The sequence below is a fragment of the Chanodichthys erythropterus genome, chromosome 9 (genome assembly GCF_024489055.1).
Source record: "Chanodichthys erythropterus isolate Z2021 chromosome 9, ASM2448905v1, whole genome shotgun sequence".
In the NCBI taxonomy this organism is placed as follows: domain Eukaryota; kingdom Metazoa; phylum Chordata; class Actinopteri; order Cypriniformes; family Xenocyprididae; genus Chanodichthys; species Chanodichthys erythropterus.
The window spans coordinates 965,728-983,448 of record NC_090229.1 but is presented as its reverse complement, the minus strand read 5'-3'; the positions used below and the strand labels follow the sequence as shown (position 1 = coordinate 983,448).

The window sequence follows — 17,721 nt, the reverse complement described above, 5'->3', positions numbered from 1 at the left end:
TTGTAATTGCAGTGTAAATACATCTAAATCCTGCTTTAGGTGCACTGCAGAAGTGGCACAGAAGCAGCAAGAGTGGATTTTGTTGATAATGATTTCATTTGATTGGTGACAGCCTATAATTCCTTATTATTATTCTAATTTAATTTAGTGATTAAATGCAAGAATTTGACAATACATGATGATGCATACATCTAATAAAAAATTGCCATTATAAAGGTAAAAATCCACTGAAAATCAGTTTAAGGGTGTACGTAGTGGAAAAGTTAATTTCTTTCACTGCTGTAAACAAACCACCACACAGAAAATGTAGAATATGAAAAGCTTTGGGAGTAAGCTGTCCACAACAGGCCAGCCACAAAATCACACTTAGCAAAATACTGCCTAATTATCGGTATTATCTTACAAAATCTCAGAAAATATTTATATATAGTATTTTTTGTCAATATTGCACACCCCAAATTCCTTCTTTATTTAAATTTTAAATGTCTCATTAAATAAATAAGCTTATACATTCCATCAAACGCTCAGTAGTGTTCTAGTGTAGGCGCTCTAAGCGGTCATAAGACAAAACATGCAGTGAAAATATATCTGTACTTAAACATATTCTAAGCCTCTAACTCAATCGATGGCGAGTGAAATCTAACAATTTATTAGCCAGTGGCTTTTGACAGTAATGATTTAGTTGCCTAGCACAAAATCTAGTCACATGTGTGAGTGATTTACTCGTAGTGTAGAGGGCTGCAGAAAGACTTTAATATGAAGTGACTGGAATGGACTCTGATCACAGCTAATATGACCATATGCCTAATATACAACACAAAATTTTTTTTGATGAAAAGGAGAGAAGAGAATGCAAACCTCTGAACTGGGACTCTTAAGCCAGAGCAGTTTGGCCAGGTCGTCTCCTGCTGTATTGTTCACGGCATGCTCAAACACCTCCACTTTCTCCATGAGAGTCAAGTGATCATAGTCAGGGGCCATCTAACATAAATGACAGTTTTAGCAAAAAATTTAATTAAATGTTATTTCAGAGATCAGTTTTACTTCTTCAGTTCTTCACTTCCTCCTGCACTATGCCAAATGATGCATCCGCATGATGCAGCCCTTTTTAATTGGTCAATGTACAGGGTGTCTAAAGCTCACGGTTGGTAACCAGAAGCTTGTTGGCTCTAGCCACAAGTTAGCAACATTTCTGTACTCATTTAAAGAATTTAACTTTGAATTTAAAGTTTGTTTTTGATAGAAGAGTTTACTTCATGACTTATTTTATTTCATGCCCTACTAGCCAGGTTTCCATCTAAGGATTTTTTTTTTTTTTTTTGCGAAAAAAGGTTTAGCGCTTCGAAATAGTTACCGATGTCAAACACAATATTTTTACACAATCAAGGGCTTTAACACAAAATAATTTAGTGTCACATGACAGAATTAGCCTGCAGGCATAATCCACGTTCGTGGATTTGCTCCCGTTAAAGCACAGTTTCTTTGTAATGTTCAAATGTGCATTAAATCTATTATATTCATATTACTGAATTGTATATGCAATTATGTATATGAGTCTTATTCTTACTATTGGTAAGAATAATACGTGTTACCTCTCAAACATCATTCATCCTTATTTTTGTAATTTTGTCTTGATTATACATTTTAATTTGATGTTTATTTTATTTTGTAATGTTGCAAGTTAAAATTTATTAATTTTGCTCTGATGATAAAAAAGCCATTGCATTCTGTACAATAAAAAATTTGTCAACTTAAAATGTAAAGCTGTATTAAGTGACAACTTGGATATTTGAGTTATCTCAACAAGTTAAATCTGGGGAAGTTATTCCAACACAAATTCTTAAGTTGTGGTAGCTAATTGAACAATATTTTTTAACATTGTACAAATTTGGAATAGGCAGTTGTTTTTTCCCATTTTAAAAATAATAGGCCTATTACCAAACATTCTTCTACAGTCTAATAAAAGTGCAATGCAATATATTAAAATCCCAGGTTGCTCTGATTAGGCAGGTTTGTTTACCACACATACTGAAAAGTGAAGCCAAAACATTCCAACCCCCCCCCCCCCGCTTAAGACATGTTACCCTAAGCATAATGCGGTGTTCAATGTTGAGTAGGATCTTCTTCTTCTCTCTGTAGTCTCGAATCAGTGCATGCAGCGTGTCACAGTGAGGTACCCAGCCGATCAGACCAGAGTTGGTGGAAAGTGGGATCACAGCATAGCGCTGAATACTGTTCAAACACATTCATTTAAGGAAACAAATTCAAAACATTAGCCACAAAAATTATATCACAACCTACCTACCTATAGGGCTGGGTGATATTTTTTATTAAGTTTTGAAAAAGTAATTACATATAAAGTGATAAATAGGCCAAATTCCTTTAGTCATAACTGTGGTAAAGACCTAAGAACAAAACAGTTACTGTTTGTAAGATAAAAGGCTGCACAAATTAGGAAATGCTGTACGAAAATAGCTCAACATCTTTTTAAAAATATATATCTAAAATATAGCTTTTTGGAGATGCGTTGTTGTTCACAGAAAGATAGCCATGCAGAAAAGTACCTCATCCCTACAGTGAAGTATGGTGGTGGATCTTTGATTTTGTGGGGCTATTTTTCAATCCTGGACAACCTGTTAGGGTACATGGTATCATGGATTCCACCATTTAAATCAACACTTGACTGCCTCAGCCAGGAAGCTTAAACTGGGTCAAGGCTGGATCTTCCAGCAGGACTATGATCTAAAGTACATCTCAAAATCAACACAAAAAAGTTCTCTGAAAACAGAATCAAGATTTTGCCATTGTCATGCTAGTCCCCTGAAGCATATAGACATAACATATAGAAAACCTATGGATTGTACTACAGAAGAGAGTCCACAAGCATGGACCTCTGAATTTGAAGCATCTGGATAGATTCTTGATCGTTTTAGATCCCTTGCCATATGTTGTTCAACCTTTTTATGCATTACAGGAGTAGATTCAGAGCTGTTAGCTTACTTATGATGTTCCACATTTGTAGGTGGTTTTTGATAAATGTCTTTAGATAAATGTCTTCTGAATTAATACATTTAAACAAGTATGTTGTATGATAAATGATAAAATGATACAATTTTTAAAATGATAAATTATCAAACCCCACTGTAACAATTTACAACACTTTAGTGGCATATTAAAAGTGATCATGTTAATTTATAATGTAATATTTTTGAGTTATAGGATTAAGAATAGGATTAGTTATTCAATATTGCTTTTTGTATGGTAGGGTGCAAAATTGTGTTAACACAATTAAGCTCTTGGGAACTCGATCCTTAATAAAACAACACTTAATTATCTTAAGTTTGGACATGCATAGATTTAGTTTAAATTTAGTGCTGAAGTTGAGTAGCAAATATGGCCAAGACAAAAGAGCTCTTACAAAAGCTAAGAGAAAAAGTTTTATTACATCACAAAGGCTATGGCTATAAGAACATTCCAAGACATTAAAAGTTCCTAGAGACACAGTTGGTAGTATTATTTGTAAAGCTGAAAATGTATGGCACCATAGCAAACCTTCCAGGGCACTAAAGAAAAACAACAATTTCTTGAAGGGGAATAAGATTTTTGATCAGAGCAATGACCTGATGAAAGGAGGAAAAAAACATTTCAGTGCAGACTATAAGAACAACACTAAACAAGCACTCTTCAATGAACACCACTCTTGACCAAGAGAAAAAAAGGCTGAATTGAATATGCTAGAAGGAATTTTGATAGGCCTGTGGTGTTCTCAAAGAATGTTTTATGGAGTGATAAGACCAAACTGAACTTTTTGGACCCATATATAAAGAAATATGTGTGCCACAAAAAAGGAATGGCTTATGATGATGTAGGGACCCGTTCGACAGACGTTACCAAATGGCTTTATCAGCCAGAGGCATGATTGAACAAAGCTTCATTTGGTCCAAAAGATCCATTTCCTGACAGGAAAAACCTAGCCTTAACAGAAGTGATGACGTGACTTCTTTTAACAAAGGACTCTGTCTAAAGGACTTCTTAGCTCATCAGCAATAAACTAATCAGAACCCATCACGTGGATCTGATCACATTAAATCTATTGATTCTCTCATAAAACCCTCTTGTATTATCGGACGGAACAGGAAAACACCCATCAATGGATTTAAAGATGAATCTGTCCTATCTATACCTCCCTTGTTTGAGCAATCCATCCTGACCCGGTCACTCGTGACTCCGGTCAAAGTGTAAACTATGCTTAAGGACTCAATCTTGAATCTCAAAAGGGACAATTGTCGATTACTTAAAGTATTAACTATATCCAGGATAACATTTGCTATGATGTGATTACTAATATGTTGGAGTCAATGCATTATATGTTTGGATTCCCGTATGCATTTTCTTTCTCCTGTAATCATTGTTTTTAATTAGGTCAGTCTAGTAATATGTGTGTAAGAAGTGTGTCATGTTTGAGCTCTAAATACAGAGTTTATAATTCTCTGTAATTCTGTGTGAATGAAACATTGAAATTCAGTATCAGGAAAATATTAAGAAACTTTATAAAGTTGTTAATAAAACAGGAGAATGTTCTGCAGATATCACGCGATGTGATCAATAGACAATAGACGAGGCGTGTCTAATCTCCGTAGCAACGTCTCATTGGAGGATCGCATCTGAAGGATGGAGCCAGAATTGCTCCTTTAAAACTATGCTGTCCGAACAAGCTAAAGTCAGAAATATGAAATAAGCTCAGAGTCAGAAGCTGGAAGTCAGAAGTCGGTCAGAAATACTTTGACCACGGCTGAAAACTTGCTTGGGTCATGCTGAACAGAAGAAGTTGAGAAGATCCTTTATCGGGGCTGATTTTCCATCTAACAGCCGCCGATTTCAACTACAAGCCACGCTGCTGATCAACAGCCGTCACATCCAGACTCCAAAACCCTCTGTGAAATATCTGACCAAAGTCTCCCAAGAAGAGAGCCGCTCAAGCCAGACGCTCAGATCAGAACAGCAACATCCTTCAAAGCTTCCGCGCAACCCACAGGGCTTTCCCGAGAAGACGTCACCTGAAAGACAGCCAATCCAGAACGGGATTCCGCTGTACACGAGTCACGGAACAACCCGATTACCTCAGCTGTCAGAGCAAACGCAGGTACAAGCAAACTTCTCTCTCTCTTGCTGGAAACTGGTGAAACTCTTTTAAACCTAAAGAATCAAGCCAAAGCTCTGCTTTTGTGATTTTCCTCAGGTTATGAGTTAAGTTAGCACTGAACTTGGGACTTTTCATAACTCATCAACTCCGCGAATGTGTGTGCATGTATGTATGTGTGTGTGTGTGTGTGTGTTTAGCCTTAGTTTCCTGTAATCATTAGAAGTAGTCAATAAATCTTGTTTTGATTTTCACATATACGAGTTTCTTGTGTTGTGTGTCAAATTACTGCCTTAAACTTAAAGATCAAGTTACCTCTTGCTTATAATATAATAATTACAATAATAACAGTAATCATAATAAAATATTGTTACTGTTGGCCGCAGAATAATATTTTATCCAGAATTGGTAAAATACTCTAACCTCAATTTTCGCTGGACGAATAATTGATGAAGTGTTAAATATTAATTCTGAATCATTTACAGTGAATCATTTACAGTTGATTCAATTCTTATTCCCTGTAACAATTAAATTGAGCTAATAAATGACGTAAGGTACATTACAGTAATGGTGGAGAATGCGGGCAGTTTAATCTAATTTGTACACAAAACAAGTAACTTGTGTGATTGTATCTTTCTATTGATCCGGAAAATAGATCAGAAACAGAAACGAGGCTTTTTGATTGTCATTACAATGATTGCACATAAGGCGCGGTGGATGAATGAATTCTGAACTCGAGTTGTTTGTCTGTACGTTTTGTTGTTGTTGTTAAAACTGCAGTAAATGAATCTAAGATTGTCTGCCAAGACGAAAAGAAAGTCGCCTGAGAGCGCACCAGGACAGAGTAAGCGTGTTCCTTGCTTTCGTCCCTTTTAAGGCCTTAAGCTATAGTGGATAATATTGCGTGTTCCAATGTTATTTCAACTAAGCTAAAATCCCTGCATGGTCACATTAGAGAGTAGCTACCTAATGTGCCGCCTATATCCGCTCATTCGTGAGATGAGATATTAATACTCTAAACACTATACGTGTCTGAGTTTGATTTGAATGGGATTATTTTGAAAATTCTTGATCAAGTATTGTTGCAGTAAATCCTGCATGTTGTTGCGTGTCCAGAAACTGACACGAATGATTCAGATCGCCGAGATCTCAGTAATGTTACTATTATTAATTGCAGAAAAATCTGTGGATTAATTTGCCTCACTCTAACTTGTGGGTGTTGTTCAGCTCTGAAACATGAGAAGCTGAATGGTTCATTGTCATTGAGAACTGCGCCGCCAGTTCAATGATTAATGTGAGTTTGTATGTTTGTTATCTGTGTGCAAAGAGTATAGAACAAGTGTATTCTTTGTTGTGCGTTAGTCACCACAACAGTGACAGCTGTAACCCGGAAGCCCTAAGAAACCTTTTCCGGGATAACCTTTAAGTGCGCATGCGCAGACTGCCAGCGCCATATTCAACTGTGTGTAAATAAAGCCTAGCATAAGCTGAGCTAGCTAAAACTAGCGCGGTTGCATTACAGTCTATGTAAAGCTAGTAGCATTGCTAAAGAGCTAGTGGCTAGCATAGCATTTTGTGGTCTGAATGCAATGTTGCAATGTTGGAATGACTCCTTTCTTACTGAACTTTAATTCACTCTAGTGCTTTCACCTCTTTTTCTCTCTCTCTAACTTACACATCTTATCTTTTCTCATCTCCTCCCATTTGAGAGAACGTGACAAATGTTAAATTAATAAACCTGTTTTGTTAATCTCATTTGTTGAAGAGTTGTCTCTCTCCTAAATTTACTCTAACTACAGTTAAACACGGTTTTGTCTTATAATTAGCAATCATCCTGATTACATTTGAGGACATTTCCTGTTATTTGTAACTGCTCTTACTGATTTTAATGACATCTGGGAATATGAATTTTTGATTGGGAATTTTAATTCGATTTCAATTTTAATTGTAAATCAATTTCATAATCAATTTCAGTTTAGCTTTCATATGGTATGGATATTTGTGGATTAATTTAATGGTAGTTGCTTACACACATCTGGCAATTTTAATCATTAAATAATCATTATTGCTTTGAAACTTTAATTTCATTAGTCATTAATTAGGATTTGGGCTTCCCTAATTCAGATGATACTTGATTGATTAATTTGATTATAATTGCTCTCAATGTTTAATGCTGAACCCATTACAAACTTCCAAATTTAAATTCAAAATTCATTTAAAATAAAGTTTAATCTCAGACTTTCACTCCCTTAGTCTTTGATTTAATTCATTTATTTAAAGGAAAATTTTGAGGTCTCCCTCAATACTTGGGTCAGTTGACTTCTCCTGCTAGCGCAGTAAGCCAACCCCCTCGGTGTAGCGACTCCCTAGCGCCACCACTCTGTCAACCCTGTAATTTTTCCAAATTTTGGGAGCAAAACTTCACTCTCTTCTTCTCTCTCTCTCTCTCTCTCTCTCTCTTGCTCAGCTGTCCTCTTCTGGTTTGACTACTGCTGCTGGGTTTTGGATTTGTACCTGTGAAAGTCATAAAAGCAGAGTGTCTGAGAAATATTTAACAAATATTTGGGAAACGGAACACTTCTTTTAAAATAGTATGACACTCACTTTACCTTCCCTCCTCATCCTGTTATCCTACTCAGCCTAGGCTCAAGCAGGTTGACAAGGAGACTGGTAGGCGTCCATAAACCCCGATCGCGCATCTAGAAACACTTTGTGGTGCATGGTTGTCAATCCTACTAGCTGAGAAACCAATACTGTCATTGTTATTGTTTTTCTTTCACCCCGAAGGGAATTTTAATAACAATCACAGTCCTGGTACTTTGAAATCCTTTTCAAAACCCCTGTCTAGAACCATCCTTCTAAATTAAATTTTACAAAACTCATTCTGCAAACAGTGTTAAAGACAAAACTTCATTTTATAGGGAAACTGGAAGCACCCCATTATTATTCTGCTCTTCGCTAAATGCTATTCTGTTTGTTTTGTGCTCCTCTTTTCTTCTACTCTTCTCTAGCTGTGCTATCTGTGTGTGCTTACTGATTCTTTTCGCAGAGACTCCAAGTTAGAAGCACATCCACGAGAGGACCACAGTCGAGAACCAGTCTTACCTGCACATTTACACACTCATTACTCATTCCCATTAGCCCACACTTGACATTGCACCCTTACACCTTTGATTTGCCCTGCTTGTTTGTTTTGTTTCGTTGTGTTTTGTTTTGTTCTTTTCTTCAAGGTCTGTGTCAGTTTAGATCTCCCTCGCAGTGCCAAAAACATGTCTCGCACAACAGACCCTGCTGGACACTGGGAGGACCTGGAGACCTGGCTAAGTGTTGTAACAGACAGCATCCTACCTAAAGCCGCTGAAACACTAAAGCATCAGACACAGGACCAGCTGGATGACAACATAGCAAGCGTCATGAAACAAGACCCAAGCCAGAGCTACAGCCACAAAGAACTAGCCAAGATCACCGGCTCCTTAAGCCACACACTCATCGCCACCCTCAAACTGAGCGACAGGCAAGCCGCCCATCGCCAGCAGGAGCTGACACGTGCACAACGACGCATCGAACAGCTGGAGCTGGAGGCTCAGGAACGAAAAGAAGGGCCTGATGAAGTGGAACAAGGCGCAAAAGAGGAGATCAACAGGCTAAAAGAGACCCTAACAGCTACTACGCAAGAAATGGAACGAGGCAGAGCAGACTACGCTGACGCTCCGACAAGCTACAGTACGCAGAACAGCTACTGGAAAAAGCAAAGGCTGACTTCAGAGACAAGAACAGCCGAATTAAAGCTCTCGAAACTCACCTGAATGAGTCAAGAAATGAGGTCAGCCGCCTAACATGTCAGCTTGACTACATCAAAGAAGAGTCCGACAGTATTAAAGAGGAACTCAAGCATGCATATGAATTGCGCTGTGAGCCGTCAAGAACACGTCGGACACCAACTTCACCTTTGCCAAGCAGGACCGGCTCCCCTGTTCCTGGACTGGCACATGATCAGAAGGGGGCAGTGCCAAAACAGTCACCAGCTCCCTCCGAAGAATCCTATCTCCCCACTAAACTAAAAGAATTTGCTCCAGCCAGCCACAGATCATCTCATGGCTTGGACCTCAGAGACCTTGACAAGCTTGCTAGAAACATTGGCAAATTCACTCCAAATGTGCCAGGTAGTCCAAATGTTCAGAGTTATCTGCAAGATATTGACTTCCATCAGGAGATGAGACCCAATGTCACTGACAAAGATAGACTTTATTTGCTCAGAGCCACATCCAGCTCTGAAGTGCGCAGCTTCCTGGACCGGCAGCCTGCCCACACAAAGACTGATTACCACCTGCTCCGAGAAGCTCTCATTAAAGAGTTTGCCGACCCTGAGTCAGAACAAGGACTAGTGGCTGCCCTGGAAACAAAACAAGGTCGTCATGAATCTCCTCAAGTCTTCTATAGCCGACTCAGGCTAGCGTACTTCGGGTCTCGCAACGAACAGAATATGGAGGAAGAATTGAACTTCAAAACTCTCTTCCTGAGAAACCTCCATCCTGGGGTGAGCCACCATCTTGGCGTCCTTGCCTGTCCACGCACAATGAGTGCTCAACAGTTAAGAGACTTGGCGCACAAAGCTTACTGCAAACAGAAGATGGCCTTAGAAAAGGGCACCAAAACCGCCACAGTTCTTGACTTCAACACACAGAGTCAAGGGCTGGCCCTAGAGGGCACCCAGCGTCAAGACCTTGCCAAGCCAACACCCAAAGAGTGGAATGTATCCTCGTCCAACAGAGAGTGGGAGTCCCACACTGGTACTCGACCTAAACAGAGAGACAACCGCTGGGATGGACCACGTGGACAACAACGCTCACCTGGACGTCAATGGGAAAATTCATGGAACCAATCAAGACCTCATGAGAATCATTGGGAGAAAACTTGGAGTCAGCCAAGCTCATTTGGAAACCCTAGAGGGAAAAGCTCATGGGAATCCAAAGGAAAACGACAAACACACCCTGGAGCAACCAGCCCAAGGAATCGCCGAAAAAACTCACAAAGATTCCAAGCTGACCGAGCTCAAAATGAATCCATACCAGAACAAAAGACTTCACCTTGTTTCGACTCTCAAGAGCTGATGAAAATGATGATGAAAGAGTTCTTCCAACGAAAGGAGGACGACTGGAAGTGGGAAAAGAAAGAGAAACCAGATTCCTCCTGACTAGCGGCCGGACGAGATGGCAGCGACCACCTGACTCAACAGACCCCAGAGAACAGCACCTCATCTCTCTCCTAGAGAACCACAAGCACCATAACTCCAAACGGACAAGAAGTCCCACCTGAACATCCCACAAAACAGTCAGAAACTGATCCAACACCCGATGGGTCAGATCACAGCAGCATCCAACAAACACCTGCTGTGGAAACCACTCCAGTTCCTGAAAGTGCTGTCTTGGTCGTCTGCCACTCCTCCGAAGAAAACGAAATAAATGCTGAAATCCTACCTCTCTCATCCCAAACTCCAGTCCCAGAACTCCTGGGTGATCTCATTGAGAAAGGTATAGCCAGAAAGTTTTACCTCTCCGTTATCATTGAACAACACATCAAGGTCGAAGCCCTCCTCGACACTGGAGCTGACATCACCCTAATGTCAACAGAACTCCTTGAAGAAGTCCAAAACAGGACAAAGAGGTTTAATGGAACCTTTAAACTTCAAAGGTGTGAGCTGAACCTCCAAGCATATTCCCACACAGGCCTACAACTAAAACATGTGGCCCCAATTCACCTAACAGTGGGACCAATGAACCTTGTTCACCCAGTATACGTCTCACCACTCAACACATATCCTCTCCTCATTGGGAAAGACCTGCTTAACCGCTTTGAACCCTTAATAGACTTCAAGCACCTGAAGATATGGACGCAAGTCCGTGAGCCTCTGCCTCTCCAGTCAGTAAACTCCAACGAATCGCAGTGTCAAGTCACAGACACCGCCCCCCATCTACTGACTGACGCTGCAAGTTCAAAGCCAAGAGCCAGTTCCACTTCAAGCAACAGGAACCAAGACCCATTCCTCTGCTCATTGCAAGCGTCTGACTCAGACTCAGGTTCCCTCCGAATCATGACTGCCATAAATGTCCAAGACAAAGATCTCAATGACCAAACCAATGCCCTTGCCAAAGCAGGTGCATCACATGGAGAGCCTTGAAAATTCCCATCCCTCCCACCCAACCCTTCAGTTGCAGCCATAACCCGCCGCCAGCACGCCATTGGCGCGCAAACCCCCGCCTCCTCCCATGTTGACCTCTCACCTCAGTTCACTGCTGATACCCTCCAAACATCGGATCCCATGCTGCAAACCATTGCCGCTCACATTTCCGACCCGATAACTCATCCCATTTCCACCTCCGACCTATCCAAGTCCTCTGATCTCCGCCACCTTCACTCAATCAAGCACATGCTGCATCTCAAGGACGGCGTTCTCACATATGTCCCTGAGCCCCTAACTGCGCCAAAGCTTGTAGTTCCTCAGAGCCAAAGAGGGATGATGCTGACACACACCCACGATGCACCATGCGCTGGACACCATGGCGCCAAGGCCACCTATGAAACGCTCAAACAAGTAGCATATTGGCCTGGCATGAAGCAAGAATACGTGACGGAATACGTAAAAGGATGCCTGGTGTGTTGCCAGTTCCAACCGGCAAACCCAAACCACAGAGCACCACTACAACGGAAAGGAATGACCTTCCCATGGTCAGACCTCCAAATAGATTGGGTAGGACCCCTGCCACGGTCAACACGGGGTAACAAATACTTCCTCACCGTGGTGTGCGAATTCACAAAGTGGGTAGAGTGTCTCCCAGCTCCCAACGATACAGCAGAAACAACAGCCTGCCTGTTAATGAACCACATCTTCTCAAGATTTGGACTGCCTCTAAGAGTCAACTCTGACCGAGGAACCCACTTCACCGCTGAGGTTATGCAGGATGTATGTAAACTCCTGGGCATACAGGCCAAGCTTCACATAAGCCATCATCCAATTTCCTCAGGGCAGGTCGAACGGGCCAACAAGACAGTGGCAAGCATGTTGAAGAAGTATGTGTCCGCCAACCAAAAGGATTGGGATATCAAGCTCCCTCTGGTACTGATGGCCATCAGGGCCACCCCTCACCGGTCTACCGGAATAGCCCCATTCGAAATGATGACAGGGCGACAAATGACACTACCACTACACCTGCTGTACCAACCTGGTGACATGAACCTCGTCACCGCCTACACCACTCACCAGTATCTGGAAGAGTTGCATCAGCACCTGAGAGCGACTTTCGCCTTCGCACAACAAAACCTCCAAAGAAGCGCGGAAGGTCGTAAAGCCTACTACGATAAAAGGGCCTCTTACCAAGAACTCAATGTCGGAGACAAAGTGTGGTACTACAGCTTTGCCCAGCCAAGGCAGAAAGCTCCCCATCGCCTGTCAAAGAAATTCCTACCTCACTGGACAGGACCACATGAAATCGTGGACAAGCTCTCACCTGTCGCCTACCGAATCAAAATCAGACAAGGCCGCAATGAGCCCGTCCTCCGATGGGTCCATCGAAACCAGATAAAGAGGCACCAAGGTTCCAACCAACAGGAAAAGGGGGAGGTTCAAACCCACTGACACAGACCGATAATCCCCTACTCTACACCACACTAATGACTTTGTCATTTTAGGGAAAGTTTTTACTTTTATTTTTCTGGTTTTGTTTTACACAACACTTACACATGCTCCTCCACAGCACTGCTAGGAACAACCTCTAGTAGAAAGGAGTTGCTTCACACATGTGACACTCACTTTGCTCTAGTAAACTCAGTGTCCTTGTGCCTCTTTGTGTTTTCTTTTCTCTCTCTCCTTATGCTTTCCCTTCTCCTCTTTTGCTATCATCAGTCTTCCTCCTCAGCTTGCCCATTATCGATTCGAATAATATTTACCGGCTCAAAGACGTTGTGAATGTTTGATTTTGGCAAGGGAACACCTATGTCAAAATACACACTTGGCGTACCACGACAACAACAAACAGTTGTACCTGGCCCCAAACCTAAAAATGTGTACACTCATTAAAGACATTCATTACCTTTGCCTGAGTAAACCATTCGTATTTGATAATACAGAGGGCTTCTGCGGCCTAGAATCAATTAGACCCGACACTAGCTGCCACACGCATTATCCTGCCTAACCAAACTCTCTGGATCAATGTCCCTAAGGGCTCGATCCTCCACATCGACGATCTTGCAGTGTATCACGGCGATGAGCACTAGGCTGAACTCGAAATCTCACCGTACTTCAAACAGCATTCCTTCGTCCTCGATCCAGAATCGGAAGAGAGGATCAGGGAGGAAGGAACGCAACTTATTGATCTGACTCCTGTCGACACAGCCTTAGAAGCTATAGCTCGCCTTCCGCCCGCTGGCGTGTCATTCATTCGGTCTTGGTCTGCTGCTGACACAGCACTTTGCATCTCCACTATTGTAAGATATATTGTGACCTTGACACTGGCCTTCATCCTGCACAAGCGAGTGAACGCCGTGCAAGAATCTTTCGATAGATGCACGTCAGGCGTCCCGCGCATCTTCTGACGTGATAAAATCGACCAAGAAAGTTAGTTAAAGTGTTCCTAACCCGTTTATTCCGAGATACCCAAGTCCTTCACCAGAATTCAGTCAGTGATGGAGATGTTGTTTGTGTCTTGTATGTGTCTGTTCTCTCTCTGCCTCTTGTTCCAGTGCCTGCCGACGTTCGCACCAGGAACCTCGCCAAGCAAAAGGGGGACTCTGTAGGGACCCGTTCGACAGACGTTACCAAATGGCTTTATCAGCCAGAGGCATGATTGAACAAAGCTTCATTTGGTCCAAAAGATCCATTTCCTGACAGGAAAAACCTAGCCTTAACAGAAGTGATGACGTGACTTCTTTTAACAAAGGACTCTGTCTAAAGGACTTCTTAGCTCATCAGCAATAAACTAATCAGAACCCATCACGTGGATCTGATCACATTAAATCTATTGATTCTCTCACAAAACCCTCTTGTATTATCGGACGGAACAGGAAAACACCCATCAATGGATTTAAAGACGAATCTGTCCTATCTATACCTCCCTTGTTTGAGCAATCCATCCTGACCCGGTCACTCGTGACTCCGGTCAAAGTGTAAACTATGCTTAAGGACTCAATCTTGAATCTCAAAAGGGACAATTGTCGATTACTTAAAGTATTAACTATATCCAGGATAACATTTGCTATGATGTGATTACTAATATGTTGGAGTCAATGCATTATATGTTTGGATTCCCGTATGCATTTTCTTTCTCCTGTAATCATTGTTTTTAATTAGGTCAGTCTAGTAATATGTGTGTAAGAAGTGTGTCATGTTTGAGCTCTAAATACAGAGTTTATAATTCTCTGTAATTCTGTGTGAATGAAACATTGAAATTCAGTATCAGGAAAATATTAAGAAACTTTATAAAGTTGTTAATAAAACAGGAGAATGTTCTGCAGATATCACGCGATGTGATCAATAGACAATAGACGAGGCGTGTCTAATCTCCGTAGCAACGTCTCATTGGAGGATCGCATCTGAAGGATGGAGCCAGAATTGCTCCTTTAAAAACTATGCTGTCCGAACAAGCTAAAGTCAGAAATATGAAATAAGCTCAGAGTCAGAAGCTGGAAGTCAGAAGTCAGAAGTCGGTCAGAAATACTTTGACCACGGCTGAAAAGTTGCTTGGGTCATGCTGAACAGAAGAAGTTGAGAAGATCCTTTATCGGGGCTGATTTTCCACCTAACAGCTACGATTTCAACTACGAGCCACGCCGCTGATCAACAGCCGTCACATCCAGACTCCAAAACCCTCTGTGAAATATCTGACCAAAGTCTCCCAAGAAGAGAGCCGCTCAAGCCAGACGCTCAGATCAGAACAGCAACATCCTTCAAAGCTTCTGCGCAACCCACAGGGCTTTCCCGAGAAGACGTCACCTGAAAGACAGCCAATCCAGAACGGGATTCCGCTGTACACGAGTCACTGAACAACCCGATTACCTCAGCTGTCAGAGCAAACGCAGGTACAAGCAAACTTCTCTCTCTCTTGCTGGAAACTGGTGAAACTCTTTTAAACCTAAAGAATCAAGCCAAAGCTCTGCTTTTGTGATTTTCCTCAGGTTATGAGTTAAGTTAGCACTGAACTTGGGACTTTTCATAACTCATCAACTCCGCGAATGTGTGTGCATGTATGTATGTGTGTGTGTGTGTGTGTGTGTGTGTGTGTGTTTAGCCTTAGTTTCCTGTAATCATTAGAAGTAGTCAATAAATCTTGTTTTGATTTTCACATATACGAGTTTCTTGTGTTGTGTGTCAAATTACTGCCTTAAACTTAAAGATCAAGTTACCTCTTGCTTATAATATAATAATTACAATAATAACAGTAATCATAATAAAATATTGTTACTGTTGGCCGCAGAATAATATTTTATCCAGAATTGGTAAAATACTCTAACCTCAATTTTCGCTGGACGAATAATTGATGAAGTGTTAAATATTAATTCTGAATCATTTACAGTGAATCATTTACAGTTGATTCAATTCTTATTCCCTGTAACAATTAAATTGAGCTAATAAATGACGTAAGGTACATTACAATGAGAAGAACACCATCCCCAGGGACAAACATGGAGGTGGGTCAGTCTTGTTATGGGGGGGGCTTTGCTGCTGCAGGTAGCGTAAATGTTGACCATGTGACGAGTGTAATGAATTCTTTGACGTATCATGACATTTTGGCAATTTGGTTTATGTAGAATATGTGTGTCACACATATGAAATGGACATGGGGGGGGGGGGGGGGAGTGGATGAAAGTGGGAGTTCTTGTATTCTTATAGGCGACATATTAAAACGGTAGAAGAACTGCTTGTGTTTAATGGCATCGCTAACAACTAAAATTCAAGAGGGAATGGGAAATGTACAGCAAAGCAGGACTTTCTGACATATCTAAAAAGGTACAAGATTTCACACTCCTCAATTTGACTGGTTTGGATGCGCTAGATAAATACGAGTCATTTCACTTTCAAGTGGGTTAAGACAAAGAGGATCCAGATGTGTTAATTAAGAAATTTGATAAGATATGCTTGACGGAACAGAAAATAATAATGGACAGAAATGCATTCAATATCATGGTGCAAAAACCTGATGAAAGAATTCAATCAAATCAAAAAGTAAAAAGTAAGGACCACCAAGACTTTCATTTCCATTTTGTTCACAAAACCAGAATGTCCTGTAGGTCAAGGGGGTTCAATAATTTTGATTACAAGTATATATTTTTAAGATCTTTAAGATTTTTTTTTTAGATCAATGATCATTTCACATCAATTAAAGGTTAACAACAGATCAACAGCAAATAAGTTTTGCTCATATTTTCCAAAAGTGCCAATACTTGAGGAGGTAATACCAGCTCTGCTCAGTAGGTAGGGCTGTTGCCTCACAGCAAGAAGGTCCTCAATTTGAGTACCAGCTGAGCAAGAAAGCATGTCTATGTGCAGTTTGCATGTTCCCTCCGTGTTAGCATGAGTTTCCTCCGGGTGCTTTGGTTTCCCCCACAATCCAAAGACTTGCAGGTTAGGTGGACTGGACATACTAAATTTCCCATAAGAATGAGTGTTGGAGTGTGTGGCTGCATCCCAGCACTAGGGTTTCATGAGTTTAGTGCACTCTCAGACCTGGGTTGCATCAGGAAGGACATCTGGTGTACAACCTGTTCTAAATAAATATGTGGATGATCCGTTGTGGCGACCATTAACGGGAGCAGCCAAAAGAGAGAGAAAGTAATGCCATAACTGATTAAAAACGTTAAACATTAATGTTGGCAAATTCAGTTCAGTTCATTTGTGGGAATCTTTTTAAACTTCCAACTTCATGGAATCAATTCAAAGTCCTGGCATGGGATTTTTTATTAAAATGTTTTAGTGAAAATATGCAGTTGCACTCAAATGTTGAATACTTGTTGCAGAATCTGCAAGCTATTTGTCATTTTTTTTTTTTATTTAGTACCACCATATGAATAAGCCATTTCATATAACATTTTTACATATAACCCATATATAGCTGAAGTTACAAAAACTACCTAGTTCAAAAATTCACATTGTCTTGGTTTCTTTTATTATGGTGTGCGGCTACCTCGATGATCAATGATTGTAAGAATGAGTCCCTGCTTTGCCTTGAGTAGTGAAGCTGCCCACTATCTGAAGCCTGCATTGGCTATATGATGATGAGATCCAGCTTTTTACACTTTCACACACTGACTATCTCCTGTCCCGGCCTTCATCCTCCCATCCCACCAAAATCTGGAGCCATTGTCGGCAGTACGTGCCCACCAATGAGTGTAACCTTTCATGTGACTGACTGCGGTTTCAGCGCCAACAGTGGACACAACCCCAGCATTTGAGAGCAGAGAATACTGTTCATTTTTTCAAGATTTCGATAACTTATTTTATGTACTAGGCAGTTTTTTTTATCATTCAAATTTGCCTAGGTGGTTAATAACTATTTTTTCTGTGTTGTGACAAACTCAGAACACAAATTTAA

The 17,721-nt window shown here is 41.0% G+C and overlaps 1 protein-coding gene across 4 annotated transcripts in view; it reads right to left on the bottom strand.

The window, feature by feature from the left end:
* Window positions 1-17,721, bottom strand: part of mtor (mechanistic target of rapamycin kinase) — a 344,442-nt gene that overhangs the window by 26,076 nt on the left and 300,645 nt on the right. For all 4 annotated transcript variants that reach the window (XM_067394176.1, XM_067394175.1, XM_067394174.1 and 1 more), the window contains 2 exons: window positions 2,085-2,232; window positions 859-981 (listed from right to left, as the gene is read on the bottom strand). In XM_067394176.1, the coding sequence (XP_067250277.1) occupies window positions 859-981; window positions 2,085-2,232 (271 nt within the window). The remainder of the gene's footprint in view (window positions 1-858; window positions 982-2,084; window positions 2,233-17,721) is intronic.